General features: G+C 45.3%; 1 protein-coding gene across 1 annotated transcript in view; it reads left to right on the forward strand.

Annotated features, from left to right (window-relative positions):
* Positions 1 to 15,914, forward strand: part of CRHR1 (corticotropin releasing hormone receptor 1) — a 114,686-nt gene that overhangs the window by 19,371 nt on the left and 79,401 nt on the right. The window contains exon 2 of the mRNA XM_084804657.1: positions 8,714 to 8,801. Coding sequence (XP_084660783.1) covers positions 8,714 to 8,801 — 88 coding nt within the window. The remainder of the gene's footprint in view (positions 1 to 8,713; positions 8,802 to 15,914) is intronic.

Raw genomic sequence — 15,914 nt, forward strand, 5'->3', positions numbered from 1 at the left:
CAGCTTTTCAAAAGCCTGAGAAAATTATTTTTTAAAGGTTTCAGATATTATCTGAAACTTACAATTTTGACATTATCGAAGGAACGCTTCTGCGCTCTTACAAAGACCACTAAAAAGAAACAACAATTAAAAAGCTAAGAGACTGCCTCAAAGGCATTTTTACAATCCTTCCTCCCCAGCAAGGTACGTTATTAAATAAATTCATTCACAAAATGGCTGTCTGCATCTGCTCTGTTGTCTTCTGCCATATCGCTGCATATGTGTGCATGACTGAGATAAGTATATCTTTAATGTTGTTTTGCAAACCTGAAGCTGTTCTGTTACCTCTGGGCTTATCCTCTCCTATTTATTCAGTGAAGCCCACTGACAAACAACTTTTTCACAGTAACGTGAGCCCCAGGTTTTCCAGATTCCTCTCTGGCAACAGCTCTTTTAGGCTCAACTACTCTTCCGTCAATTGAATTAGGCCTGGAAGCCATTGCAGCATCAACTTCACCCATGGAAAATCAAATCCTCATGAGCCTTTGTTTGCAGGGTCTTTCATTACCACACAATGTGTTAACTTTCCCCATTGCTCATAGTAGTTTCTTAAACTTTCTTGTTGTTTTGAAGCTTAAGCCACCAAGGAACAATTTGCAGAACTGCTCCTTTTCCCTCCAGGGCTTTTCTTCACGAGGCATTTATCATGCACCCTATTTACAATTGTTTACAGGTTCTTTAGACAACATTGTGACCCTCCGGTTTCATTTCTGTGTCTTAAGAGCACTTTCAATTAGTTTTTTTAGAGCAGGGAAAATGTGGCATTTAATTGTGAAAGCCAAAGACAGTGTGATTTTCTCTTGCGTAGTTGTGCTGTTCTGCTATACCACAGTGCCACCTAGATGTTATGGAGCAGAAAAGCAAGAAAGGAAATGCCCCTCTTGTAGTGCTTAGATCTCAATTCTGCGTACGGCAGAATAACAGCCAATTAACTGCCTTATGTAGGAAAGCTCCCAGTCTCTGCAAGGCATTTCGGCCAGTGAGAAAGAAAAGGAAAGACATGGGGAGGCAAATGGATGTTTGTGGGGGCTGCTCTTGTTGGAGGTGAAGCAATGGTCTGGGTCTATGCAATCTGACCGTTCCTCAGTGCAGGTGCAGCGGCGGCAGTTGAAGAAGAAAAAGTGTGTGAAGCAGCTAACGGCTGTTGCGGTGGTGATGCAGTGAAGGGCGGGAAGGAAAGAAGGTGGTGTTTACTGTGTGTACTGGTGCTGGCTGAGCCCTGCTCAGCCCCCTCCCAGCTCCTGCCCCAGCTGCAGCTCTGGTCACACGGGTTGAAAAAGCTGGGTATGTTTAGTCTGGAGAAGAGAAGATGAAAGGGAGACGTGATAGCCGTCTTCAAATACCTGAAGGGCTGTCATGAAAAAGATGGAGGAGACCTGTTCTCTTCTGCTCCAGAACCAATGGGTAGAAAATGCAGGGAAGGAGATTTCAGCTCACATTAGGAGACCATTCCTAACGATATGAACTATTTGTCAGTGGAACAGACTATCTCAGGACATGGTGGGCCTCTCTTTATTGGACGTATTTAAGCACAGGCTGGGTAATCACCTGTCACAGTCATCATAGTAGAATCCTACACCGCGGGTCCTGCATTGAGCAGGGGGCTGGGCCAAATGACTCCAAGGTCGCTTCTAACTCTATGATTCTACAGAGCCTTCTCTGAAATGGCACCAAAACTGTGGAATTCCCACCCTTGCTTTTTTCCTTGTCAGCCTGCAGGTTGGTCCATTTCTGAAAAGACTTGGGATACTCAGACTGCTTTTTCGTGACCACCAGCTTCTGCTTTCACTATACATTGTTTTTTTATATAATGTTGTGATATTGGGTTGGATCCATGTTAAGTTAGCTGCAACTTTGATCCCATTGAAATAAATGGGTCAAGTTAATCATGTCTTACGTCCCACTGATTTCAACGTGGCCTAAGTGCAATGAAGTCTGCATTCAACACATTGTTTCTCCTGGTATCCCCATAAGCCATCTTGGAGGTTTTTTATATCCAAAGGTGGCAAATATTTAAATAAATACCCAGGAATCAGATGGGTATGTGATTATGCCATCAAACATTAATTGCTTTCCTTGGTGTTCTGAATTTCATAATTCATACATAAATATATTCATAAATACATATTTTTCCTAGTTTTTTATTGTGAGTTTTAACAAAACAAAACAAACCGAAAAAGAACATTTTTTTAAAAAAATACAACAACATATTCTAAAATCCTCAGTTTCAAACATTACAATATTCAAGAAGAAGAAGAAAAAAAGGAGGGGGGAATAGGTTACACATACACTTCAGTAAAAGCAGACCAAATATCCAGGTATAAGTCCATCTGCAAGTTACGCCTATATACCACTCTTTCAGATGTTGCTAGTGCTGTTAAGTCTTCAGTCCATTGCGTTATAGGCGGTGGGCTTTAATTTTTCCAATATCGTAATATCAGTCTTCTAGCAACCAAAAAGGAGCGAAAAATCCATTTACACTGACCATGTGTTACATTCCAAGAAGCAGGTAATAATTTAAAAGAACATTTACATCAGTAAATATTAAAGAACTTTCCAACACAAAATTTGCCCATATAATAACTTCCTCCCAAAAGGAGGCAGCCGTTGGGCATTTCCAAAACATATGACTAAGAGAAGCATTGACTGCATTACACCTCCAACAATTAGCCAGATTTGGCAAGCCTTTATTAAAAAGACGTTGTGGCGTCCAATAGACCCGAAACAAAAGTTTTTGCTGAATAAGGCGTAACCAAAGATCCATTGAAATGTCCGATACAAATGCCAAGGCAGCAGTCCATTGATTAAACAAAATAGGACGTTCCAATTCCTGCTGTAAACCACTTGTATCATATTTATTTGTTGATAATAAATGTTTGTAAACATGAATTGTAGGTTGATATATCTGATCGATCGTGATCAGATCATAAATACATATATAATATTGTATTCAAACAAGTTATGTGAACTTTAGCCAGTAAAGCAGACATATTTCGTATGTGGCACTCTCCAGATTTCTGGGCACTCTCTAGTTTTCACTGGCCCAAAGAGCTTTTTTGAAGAGTTCCTAGAATTAGGACTAAAAGCCTTAATTGGCGTGATTAATTACAGATTAAAAACGTGAGCTGTTAATCACAGTTGTGCCCCGTGAAGAAAAGGAGCTAATGGCACTGTTGTTAAACAAGTTATATGCATTGCTTGGCGCAGGCGATGCACAGAAGATAGTTTCCAACACAATGAATTATTTGTCTGTGCCACCTAGTCAAGGGAAACGCTGGCTTTTTCTAAATAGCCTGGAAATATCACCTGCACTGAGTTATATTGATTTTTATGCAGATAATTAACCAAATAAACATTTTGGCTGCATTCTTGTGTGCAACTATGGGCAAAAGTAGATGCTATAATAAATGTGGTCATGCTGGATGGGATGATGGAAGCTGTAGTCCCAAATGTCTGGAGGCTTTTCTAAAAAGCTCGTCTTCTAAATCCCAGGCAGATGAAGAAGGGTTGTGGTTATTCCATGGTGAAGAGCAGATAAACTGCCCTCACTTCATATGTTCTATGGCTGATCCTGAGCATAAAGAACATCTTAAGGCTATAACTAAATTTGTGTGTGTGTCTATGTGTGTGTTGTGTTCTGTTTGCTTGGAACTCTCAATCCAAAAGCATCCATGATTGGGAATGTTAAAAAGAAAGTGAAGTTTTGGCAACTAATTTCAAGCTAGGGACATCTACTTTTAGGTATTCTCAACCCCCAAATACTCTTGAATTATATTTAAAGGCCTTCCTACAAATGGCCAATTTTGTAAGGTGGACATGTGTCCTACTTTAAAGAGGACAATCCTCTAAAGGCGTCCTCTGTTTGAAGGGCTGTCCAGTTTAAAGATCAAGAACTCTAAGAAGGAAGAGCTGTTGGGCCTTGAAGTTGGCCATCAACAGTTTGCATCAGACTGTGCAGCAGGCACACTGGTCACCTGGTCACACTGGTCACCTGGTCACAGTCTTCCCTACTATGGTGAGATGGGTTCCATTTCTGTTTAAAAATGAATAGTCCATCATTTCTAAATTTGCATCATAAGCAAATCCGTCTTCTTTTTTCTTCTTTTTGTGTGATGCATTTCTTCTGCTTTGGCCACATGTAAGTGGCCACTTTACCCATCTCTAAGCCATATTAGTTGAAGTACCATCAGCCTTCTTCAAACCTCTCTGAGGCTTCTTTTTCTAAATATGCCAAGTTTTTAAAATCTCTTTTCATAAGAGCAGAAAGCATTTATTGCAAAGGACAAGGCAATTTTTGAAAATACAATTTAAAGGCAGCTCGTTGGGAACAAGAACTAATTAAGCAATGGGTCAGTGAAGAGGTTTCATGCTCAGGGAGAAGCCCTGATCTTTTATGTCCCCAAATTGCTCTAATGAGTTAATAACTTTCCCACACAGTTCAGATGGTACGGGATGGTACTCCAAAGAAATTAGCTGGTCGTTAATCAAGTGTTCACATTTGCTCAGTCAAACTTGTATGATTATCCCCTAATCTTTCCAGTCAGGTGAAAAAGTGCAGTAAATGTTAAGTAGGATTCAGCGACAGAGATAATTTAACCAATTGTCACCTTTTCTTCGTCACTGGATTTACATAATTCTGAAAGTAAGACATCATTTAGGGCAGACTTCCCCGAGCTGGTGCCCTCCAGATGCTTGCTGGGGGTGATCCAAGTTGTAGTCCAACAGATCTGGAGGGCATTGGATTGGGAAAGGCTGTCCTAGGGTCTCATTTGAGCTAGGGCTCAGCCCCAGAACCTGTTCAGAATGCCAAATCTCTGCCATGGGGGATGTGAAACAGTAAGTATGAAAAGAGGGACTCTGGGCACATATAGAGTGTTGTCATCAACACATGAATAACCACAACCCACTCCACACACATCAGAGATTATAGGAAATGATTTCCTGGTCAGAGAGCCAGTAGTTACACAATTTTAGACGTTGAATAATGGAGGGGGCTCTTTATGAGAGCCAGTGTGGCGTAGTGGCAGGAGTGTTGGACTAGGAGCTGGGAGATCCGGGTTCTAGTCCCTACTCGGCCATGGAAGCTCACTGGGTGACTTTGGGCCAGTCACAGACTCTCAGCCCAACCCACCTCACAGGATTGTTGTGAGGATTAAACGGAGAGGAGGATGATAATGTAAGCCGCCTTGGGTTCCTTGCAAGAGGAAAACAGGCGGGGTATAAATGCAATAAATAAATAAATAAATTTAGATGGTCATGTGTATTAGGTCTTCAAAATGTGGTAAGTCAACCCTGCTGTATTTTGGGGCCTTCCTGCTCATTCTACTCAATGTAGCCCTGGACTGCCCTAAACGTCTGCCCTGATGGCACCATTGCAGAGGACATGACTTCCAAAGAGTCCTGAGCCCCTTTTCTTTTAGAAGGAATCTCTCCTTTTAGAAGTTCAATTCTGCCTTCTCTCTCTCTCTCTCTCTCTCTCTCTCTCTCTCTCTCTTAGAATCATAGAATAGTAGGGTTGGAAGGGGCCAACAAGACCACTGAGTCCAACCCTCTGCTCAATGCAGGAATCCAAGTCAGAGCATCCCTGACAGATGGCTGTCCAGCTTTATCTTGAATGCCTCCAGTGTGGGAGAGCCCACTACCTCAAACACGCACCCACTGCTTTGCTTCACTATAAACAGCAGGTAGAATTATTTTCCCAATAAAGTGCAGCAATTATCTTGTAACAAGAGTATCCAAGCACTGTTGGCGAATTCTGCCGAAGCCGCAACCCTATCCATCTTCCTTCTCCAGAGCTGTCAGGGCGCTTCCTGAGACGGTGATCAAATCTTGCGCAGACACTGAAATGTCTGGGCCCTGTCACGTGTGTGCGCTCTCTGTGTGTGTGTGTGTGTGTGTGTGTGTGTGTCTTAAGCAGAATGAGGGCATCTTTTGTGGTATTTGGCTTTGAGACGTCATAGATCCTCAAAGCTTACCCTGAGCAATATATGCCTATTTACTCCACACACAGCTAAGGTCAGGGCCTTCATTCTTAATACAATGTCTTGCAAGCAGGAGCAGAAAGAATGAAAGATTGCTTTCTTTAGCATCCTGCCTTTCAATATTGACTAGTCAGATGCTGCAGTGAGGCCCGCAAGCAAGGCAAGATGATGATAGTGGTCCCCTGATACCCAGGTCTGCAGCATCCCATTTCCTGAGATTCAAGGGTCAGCAGCATCCCATTGCCCAAAATTCAGAGGTGGGGCCTGGTGATGTCAGATGGTTGTTGACCCTCTTTAACAGGGCCAAATAGTAAATAGGTGAAGTCCAGCAGTGTGCAGGCAAGACTAGAAATGGGCGCAGGGCGGGGGGGAGAGACAGGCAGACAAACAGACAGACAGGAAACATTTGCTGGGGAAACTGAAATACCTTTTATGCCATAATTTATTTTACCAAATAATGAGCAAAACACATTTTAAAGTACTGTTTTAAAATAATGTTGTCTCTAGGGCTGAGATCAAATGCCCCCCAATTTCGTGGTATGAATCCAGCATCCGGTAGAGATAATCACAGTGATAGCCTGAACACTGAGATCCCGTATCATGCCTAGTAATCACCCACAGACACAGGCTTATTGTTGTGAGCCAGTCTGGTACAGTGGGTAGACTGTTACCCTTGGACCTGGAGAGAGCTTAGTTCGAATCTCTATGTAGCCATGAAGTCACCGTGGGTTGCAGCAGCGGGCTGCCATTTAATATTTGAGGATGGAGCACATCATAGCTTCTCATTACATGTGAACCTGGCGAGAGTGGGATGTCGGGGTGGCTGACAAGCCACCCAGAACCCATGGGCTGTTTTAGGGTTGCAGGTGGCTTGTCAACCACCCCAACAACCCACCCTCACCAGGTTTGCACATAACAAGAAGCTATGCTGTGCACCGAATATTCAAAATGGTGACCGCCACTGTAACAAGAAACCCCATGGGAAATTCACCCATGGTGGCTTCTCATTACGTGCGAACTGGGCCACTCTCTCTTGGCATAATATACCTCACAGGGGTATTGTGAGGATAAAATGGGATAACCCCCGTGCATGTAAGTTCAAGCTTCTTAGAAAAAGGGTGAGATATAATCGTGATAAATAAATCTAGTCTAGGCCTGTCAAACATGCTTCCCTTATACCATTTGGGGCATGCTAATTTTTGCAAACTCCCTGGTGATTAAAGCACTGATTTATGTTCTTATTGTTTTATTTGATTTGCTGTACACCACCTTGGTGACTTGGAAAGGTGGATAACAACAACAACAACAACAACAATAATACAGGCCTTTGGTCTGATCCAGCATGGCTCTTCTTATATTGGGATCCAGTTCCCATCAGCCCCAGCCAGCATGGCCAGAGGTCAAGGATGATAGGGGTTGGAGTCCAGCAATATCTGGAGGACCATAGGTTCCCCTGCTCTGTTCTGCACTGGCTGATAGTGACTCTCCCAGTCTTCAGCCTGATGCCAAGAACTGAAGTTCAGTACTACTGCATATAAAGCATGTGCCTTTCCACTAAGCTGTGACCAAGTTATCCCCTTTAGGGCACAATCCTATGCATGCTTAGACAGAGAAAAGGCCTACCACTCCCACCATGCCTCAGCCAGCATTGTTGGCTGGGGCATGCTGGGAATAGTAGGCCTATTCTCTGTCTAAAGATGCATAGGATTGCACCCTTAAGAACCTTGTCTTGCCATGTTCATAGTCACAGTACATAAAGGCGTGTTTTTCAGGATTACTTAAGCATGAGAAAGCTGATAGTGATACTGGATAATATTCTTGAGTTGGGTGAGGTTGGATCAGGTGGGTGAAATTTTGAATTTGGGGGGCAGTGTTTTGTTCTGCTTGTGGCCTTCCCATCAGCATTTGATTGGCCACTGTGGAAAAAAAAGCATACTGGATTAGATAGGTGTTTGGTCTGATCCAGCAGGGCTCTTCTTAGGTTCTTATGTTATACTAAGCCATTACTGATAGATCTTTGAATATCAGGAATGTTCCCATTATATAAACCAGGTCTTGTTCTTTAAAATGGAAACTGTCATATCACAAATTCAAATACTTGTTTCTGAGGAATTCTTGGGCACAATGAATCAGTACGCTAAATGGGGCAGTGAACCCACCGCCCCTCCCCCTCCCCAGGTACAGCCTGTCTGTATTGATATCCTATGATATTTAATTTCAGTGCTTAATAGGATATTTGACAACACTTGATAGATGGCATGCAATGATATTTTTAGTATTCGACAAATGACGAATGACAGCTTACGAGGCATCCTATCTGATGCCTGCCAAAGCGACCAGGACATGCCAACAAATCTAAAGCACTCCTATTTTTAGATAAAATTTCACCTTCAAAGATACTACTTGAATTTCTTTCTAAAAAATTGGAAATGGTCCATTCAATGTTTGAATAACCAGCACCCAATTCCAACAATTTTTGAATATTTGTGAATATTTACTTCAGCTCTACTTTCCAAAATATGTATTGGTGGAGTGAAAAATGACATTAGTGCAGCCGTTCCTATGTCCCATTCTGCCTTTAAGAATGAACCGACTTGGTCTTGCACCTAAGCTGTTAACTGAGAGAGAGAGAGAAAGTATAGTCCATTTCCTCCCCTGCAGGTTCACAGCATCTGCCTCTCTTTCTCACATAGGTTGTTTTCTTCGGGATCAACCTGGCTGCAGCTTCCAACCGGGATGAATACTGTGAGAATCTTTCTTCTTCTGCCACCAACATCACCGGTACGTGAGTTACTTGACCTTGCCTCTGGCAGGCTGCTGTGCTGTACCATCCTGCCTTGCGGTCAGCTGTTCCCTGGGGGGAAATACAATAAGCAAGGCCTGGAGACCACTGGGTTGATCTCTGGTTTTTAAGAATAGGGGGTTGTGCCCAGTGGCTTCAGTGGTTCAGGATGTCAGGTACTAACCTGAGCATCCTACCTGCCTCTTTAAAAGTTCAGGGGCAATCAGAGAGCGAGCAGAAGCGGCACAGCCATTTCCAGCAGTGCTACTGCCTGCTGTAGAAAGTGATGAGAGGCAGGGGAGAGGGACGGTGGCCATTTACGCATTGCCAAAGAAGATGAAATGCATCACCAGAAAAGAGGGCACCAATTTGCATAAAACATGCATATGCCACCGTTTATGTTTAAATCCATTTTTTAAAAGAATTACTATAATTTAGACAGAAATCCAATGTAACACTGTGCACTGCTTCAGGCTGAAGCCCGAATTTTGAGCCAAAGTGGGGCATTTGGGGCCGTATCTGAGGTGGGGCAGAGGGGGCATGAAGTGGCACAAAGTGGGTCAGGTCACTCCGAAGCACTTTGGGGCGCTTTGGAAGCCCAGCCCCTGACACCGCCCAGCCCCAGCTCCTTACCTGGGCCCTTGGGATGTGCACTGGCAGCTATCTTCTTCCAGGGAGTCACCATGGCGACTTCCTGTATTTCCGGAAATAGTTCCTGTGCAAATGGAGGCCATCAGCCCATCAAGTATGCACTGTCGCATACTTGACGGCTTGACGGCCGCCATTTGTGCAAGATCTATTTCCAGAAATACAGGGAGTCGCCATGGCGACTTCCTGGAAGAAGAGGCTGCTGGCGTATGTCCCAAGGGCCCAGGTAAGGAGCTGGAGGTGTCAGCGGCGGCGGCCTGAAAGAAAATGGCTGTGGCTGGCGCACATCCTGAGGGGCCAGGTAAGGAGCTGGGGGCTCTTGCAGTGCAGTGGAGGCATCCAGGATGGGGACCCGAAGCTGGATTCTGCCATCCAAATCCCACTTCGGTTATGGAGGCCGAAGCGGGTCGGGGGCCCTCAGAATCAGCCCAAAGCGGGACGTGGCTGCCTCGGAAGCCCTGAAGTGGCCTCTGAGGTGGGTCGGGGGGTCCCTGCACAGCCCTTATGCAATGCATCTCACCATGGTGGGGAAGACGGTGACTAGGGGACTTGTATGCCTGCTCAGTCTGCTCTCCAGGCATTCACTGCGGATGGGCAACTGGAAGGCCCCTGCTCTCCCTACTGAATTGCTCTACACGGGTGCTGATAACCTGCAGCGCAATCCTATACATGTCTCCTCAGAAGTAAGTCAGTGTTTTCAATAGAGCTTAATGTAAATATTACCTCATTGCATTCCTAACATACATACATACATACATATATATATACACACACACACACACACACACACAAGGTTCTATGCCATGGGTGGGGAACCTCTTTCAGTCTGAGGGCCAAACTCAGTTTGGGAGAAGCTCTCAGGGGCCACATTCAAGGGGTGGACAGGGCCGAAAGCAAGAGGTGTGTGGCCAAAGGCAAACAGGGTAGGATCAAAAAACACCAGCATATTTTAGGTCTTACTGCCAGTCACGAAGCCTTCAGAGAGGCATTTCAATCTTTTAGAACTGACAATAGAATTAGAATTAGAATTTCAGTCTTTTAGAATTGGCAAAAAACTGCACACGAGCCAGGAAGCCACCACATGATCAGGGGTTGGGAGAAAGGGGGGGTGGGACCAGGATTGGGACCCCAGGAGGGCTGGATTTGTCCCCTGGGCCTTAAGTTCCTCGCCCCTGTTCTATGCGGGTCCTTGGCAGGGCTCCTAATACAGGCCTGCAGCATGATTTCTCCTATCTAAGGGGAAGAGCAGGAAAGGAGAACCCTGAGGCTGCAACGTCCTTAAGGGAACAGTTCTAGTCGTTCACCGTGCTAGAATACAACACACTGACAAGAATAGGCCCATGGGCTATTCTTCGTCACGTCTGCCAAAATCTTTTCAGCAGCATCACTGGGGTGGTGTGTGTCCTACTTTGCAGATGACAGTCCTCTATTTGACAGGCTGCCAGAGGACAGTCATCTATTTGCAGGTGTGCTTTGTCTGAAGGCCTGTCCAGTTTAAAGACCAAGACTCATGAGAAGCGAGAGCAGCAGGGGCCTCAAAGTTGCCCATCCTTGGTCAGCACCTGGACAGCAGGCACACAGCTCACCTGGTCACAGTCTTCCCCACTGTGGTGAGATGTATTGTATTTCTATTTAAATCACAGAATTATTTCTAAATGTGCATCTGTATTTATAAATTAGCAGATGCACATTTTATGCACATCGGTGTGCTCTTCTGTTCTCTTCTTTTGAGATGCATGAGTGGCCACCCTACTGCTCTCACACACGCACACAGCGCCCAGCTCCTCACCACCTGAGGAATGAATCTGAGCATCTGGAGATGTCTGGCAGCTCAGATTCAGAATCAGAATGGGAACAGCAAGAACAGAGGGAGGCACCCGCCCTAGTGAGCCCAGATACTGCGAGACTTTCTTCCCAAGACCTTGACACACAGATGGCCCAGCCTGAACGGCTCCCCCATCCTTTCACTATGAGAACTCGAGTTTCGGAGAAGGAGGTGGGCGAGGGGTGTGACTTGAGGGATGCTAGGGTCCATCGCAGAGGAAAGCGGGAAAAGTTAGGGGCAGGGCTCAGATGGCCACTCATTGAAGCCAACGTAGGAGGGAGCCAGCCTAAGGGAGGGGCATCCCTGCCAAGCAAGTCTGGCCATGAAGTTCATGCTCAGACTGCTGGCAACTTCTCTAACTTCCACTTCGGCTCCTCTATTGATATTCGCAGATGTGTGGATTAGCTGGTTCTATGCAGTTTGGGAGTTTCCTAGAATCTGCACTTGTAAAGAAGCTAGTCCTGAACTAATGAGGTAGTGTTGGCTTGAAGCTTTGTTTCCTGGACTGTGTTGATTGCAAAGAGGGAGGACGAAGGAACATGACCCTGAGCCTCTTTCCTCCCTGCCACCGCTTGCTTTCAAAAATCCTCTCAAAACGTTGGCAACCCTTTCCCATATCCTGCCATCTGAGATCTCCCTGCCATCCGAGTCTTCCTTCTCCACCAGCCACAGGCAGGCTATTGCCAGTGGCATTCATGCCACAACCTTCCTTCTTGGCTGCAAATACTGACACAAACAGCACATTGCACCCTCTCTGCGCTCCTTAAGATGTGTGTGTAATCTGAATGAAACGGGGGGAGAACCTGATATCAAAGCATGAAGCAGCAGCCCTTGGTAGAGCAGCCACGGGAAGGCATGGCTTCCTCCTAGCCCTGACAATGGCCCAGCAGTTGGTGTGAGTGTGGTAGGAGTGCTGTCAGACACACTAGGGACCCCAAAGGGCTTGATAAACCCTCTACCCAATTTATGTGCAACAGCCCTGGGCTTAGAGCAATGCTGGGTAAGCTCTCTTCCACCAAGAACATAAGTGTGGTGTGTAAACTGACATCCAGTAATTTATATTAATTAACTTGTAAGATCATTTCCTGCCTAATTAGCAAGCGCTCTTCACCACTGTTACTCCTTCGCGTGAATTACATTTGCTAAGCCATTAAATCATACCGAGCAATTTTGCAAGTATGGCGGCATGAAGGAATTCTGATTCAGCTCATGTGTAAGAGGAAGGGATGCAGTGGATGTTGGGGGGGTTGTGTGTGTGTGGGGGGGTCCTTGCCTGTGGCCCAGAGGCTGCACTTTTTGCACCCCTGATTTAAATAAAAATATAATGTATCTCATGTGCCTATTCAGTCTGCAGTCCAAGTGCTGTTGATAATGCCTCCCTATTGCTCTCCCTTCTTCTGGTTCTTTATATTTAAGTGGACAGCCCTTCAAATAGAGGACACCTTCAAATAGAGGACTCTCTTCTGGCCGGCCTTAAAATAGAGGGCTGTCCTCTGCAAAGTAGGACACCTGGCCACCTTAGCTCTTGGTAAGCTGCTCCTGATGAGCCTATCACTGGGGGCCGGGGAAAGAGGAGAGTGTCCCTGTCCTGAGCAAATGCAGACCCCCCCCCCTTTGGCCAATAAATGAAGAAGGGCAGTGAGCTAAGCCAGGAATGCAAGTCTGCCTAAGGCAGAGAGAGGGCCAGTGAAATAACCAGAGGCCAGGCTCATGCTGAAATACTTGGCTACTGGATTAAATCAAATCAAATTGATCCATTTCACTTTATTTTAATCATTGTTTTAACATGTGTTAGGCATGTTTCTCATGGCTGTGTGCTAAAGCCTGGTTGGCTAGTGCGTAATAAATTTGATTTGATTTGATTTTGACTACTGGAATAAATGTAAACCGACCTGTTTCAGTTGTCCCATATCCTACTGTCCAGAGTGGCACAAGCAGTCAGATAGGGAAAGAAACGGAGCAGGTGGACTAAAAATGCAAATACTGTTCACACAGATGCAGTATGGAAATTCACAGTTTGCAACCCTCACCTGTTCCAGGTGAAAGAGGCCCACTCAAGATGCCTTGCCCAAGGGTCCCTGAAGTTTTGAGCTGATAAAACAGCCATGGAACGTTGCCAAGGTCCCAGGATTCCCCTCCCCACCCCACCCCATCCCGGTGCCTTGTGACCCTGCAGCAAGTACCAAGTGACAGCAAGCCCCCCCCCCCCACGCACGCATGCACATACACACTACTCTCTCTCAACTTGTGATTTCACTGTAAAAACACACCTTTTTATAAGAAAAAGAAAAGGCCAGAGGCACTGCAAGTGTGCAACACACTTAGGCCACGTCAGTTCAAAGAACAATGCCTTGGAGAAAACACAGAGGGATGTGCTTGCAAACACTCGGCAGAATGCTCACTGCTTGAGAACTCCTGGACTCCTGTTTGGATTGATGGATGGGCTTTGCGGATTCTGTGTGATAGATGTCTCTGCCAAGCTGCTCGTTTACAGGGCCTTGCAAAACTGCTGGCAGAAATTAAGTATTGGCATGTGCAGCAGGTGAATCAGTCTCAGTTGGAAGGGACCGCCTGGATAACAACAAGCCCCTCACCTTCTCTGCCGCCCCTCCCTAGACATATTGTTTTGGGGCTGACCTGCCAGAGGTCAGCAGGCCTTCCATATACAAAAACGTGTAAGTGGGAGGGCTGATAAAAGTTTTTGGCTCTAAGATTCATTCCTTTATTTTAAATTCATACCATTATTTAGACCAACCAAAGAACCTGTCTGGTTCACCCAGGATGGAGACAGTTTTGAGTTAACAGCTGGATTTTCTATTTTCAAAAATGGAGGGTCTCCAATTGTCTGCTCCTTTCTTCTTCTTCCCAGTGGTCCTAGGGGGCACTGAAACCTGAAACCATCACATCACCTAGGCAAAGCCTAACTTGGATGTCTGGAACCCCTCCTCTTCCATATCATCTTAAGACTGTCTATGCAGGCACCCTAACGACAACATCCAGTCTGCTTCCCACCAACCCCCCACCCCCACCCCCCGTTGCCAACCTTTGTTCTGTAACATCTTGCCTGATGATGAGATCTGGAGATTTTGAAGGCTTGCACATTTTTGTGAACTTTGAGTTAAACTAGTAAAGGTATTATACTATATGGATTTCTGGATTTCTGCTTTCATTTTTTTTTTCTTGAAAATGCAATATTATAGTCCTTATATTTCCAAAAATATGCTTGAAAATAAATGAACTGGGACATCACCAAATTCCATCCCAGGTACCAGCTGTGATTAAAGACTTTTTGGAATGGAAGTAGGACCACCCTAGTGGGTTCTGAGACCATTCCAAAAATCACCAGAGGCCTTCCTCTTCACACAGCACATAGTTAAACTATGGGATTTGCTACCGCAGGATGTAGTGATGGCCACCAATTTGAATGGTTTTAAAAGGGGGTTGGACAAATTCCTGGAGGAAAAGGCTATCAATGGCTACTAGGCCTGATGGCTATGTGCTACCTCCAGTACCAGAGGCAGTGAGCCTATACCAGTTGGTGGGGAACATGGGTGGGAGGGAGCTGTTGCGCTCATGCCCTGCTTGTGGGTTCCTGGTTGACAGCTGGTTGGCCACTGTGTGAACTGAATGCTGGACTAGATGGACCCTGCATCTGATCCAGCAGGGCTCGTCTTATGTTCTTCCAGCATGGCAAAGAGTGTTTTCAGCCATGGGCAGGCATGGTAAGGAGCCTGGGAACTGAAGCTTTTTAAAAGCTTCCCTCTTTATTTTCAAAAGCAAAATGTGGAAGTTTTTGACATTCAAAAACTAAAACTCTAAAATTCTGCTGAATTTTGAATGAGTGCAAAATTTTCTGTCAGCTGTCCATGTGACTTGATGTCCTTTTAAAACTTGCTTTGTGATCCCTTCAGATGGTTTCTTATTTACCCCAGGTGGGATCCAGGATCTGTCTTCCCTTGACAGAAGGGCTCCGCTCATGGAAGGTGCTCTCTGCTCAAGTGGGGGGATCCCCGCTTCTCCCCTGCACCAGAGCACGACAGCTCACCCTATTCAGCAGGGTCGCCTGAGTAGCATTATCAGGGGGCTGCGAAGGGAAGAAGGGGGCGGGGAATTCCACTTCTGCCTCCTGAGTTGCCTGTGCCTAAATTTGAATGCAATAGATTTATTTCATTTATTGCCAAAATTTAAAGCCTACCTTTCTAGAAAATATTCAGGATATCCTCCTCTAATAATAATAAAGTACAAAAGTGTTCATTCAAAATAACAATAATAATAGGGCTGTTCTTTTTCTTGGGGAGGGAGGAGGGCCAATATTTTCCTTAACATCTGTCCAATTTGCATATAGCTAGAAATCTGCATATCGCTCCTTTGTCGCACTGATAAATATTCCAAAATCCACAGTCAGGCAGTGCCTTTATTGGGATCAAACAAATGTGCACAAAATTGCAGGCAAGCCTTCAAGATCTCCAGATCTCTTCATCAGGTAAGATGTTCGCAAAAATAGTGGGAGGGGAGAAGAAGGCTGACGTGATGGTGAAGTCATGAAGCCTGCGTGGTCAGAGTCTTAAGATGGAGAGGAGGCGGCAGCGGTGCCAATTTAAGCAGAATAGGTGTCATTTCAGGTTACTCCTAGGACTGC

This window comes from Heloderma suspectum, chromosome 6, assembly GCF_057233095.1.
Source record: "Heloderma suspectum isolate Gila_16-S chromosome 6, 16-S_ref, whole genome shotgun sequence".
Lineage (NCBI taxonomy): Eukaryota > Metazoa > Chordata > Lepidosauria > Squamata > Helodermatidae > Heloderma > Heloderma suspectum.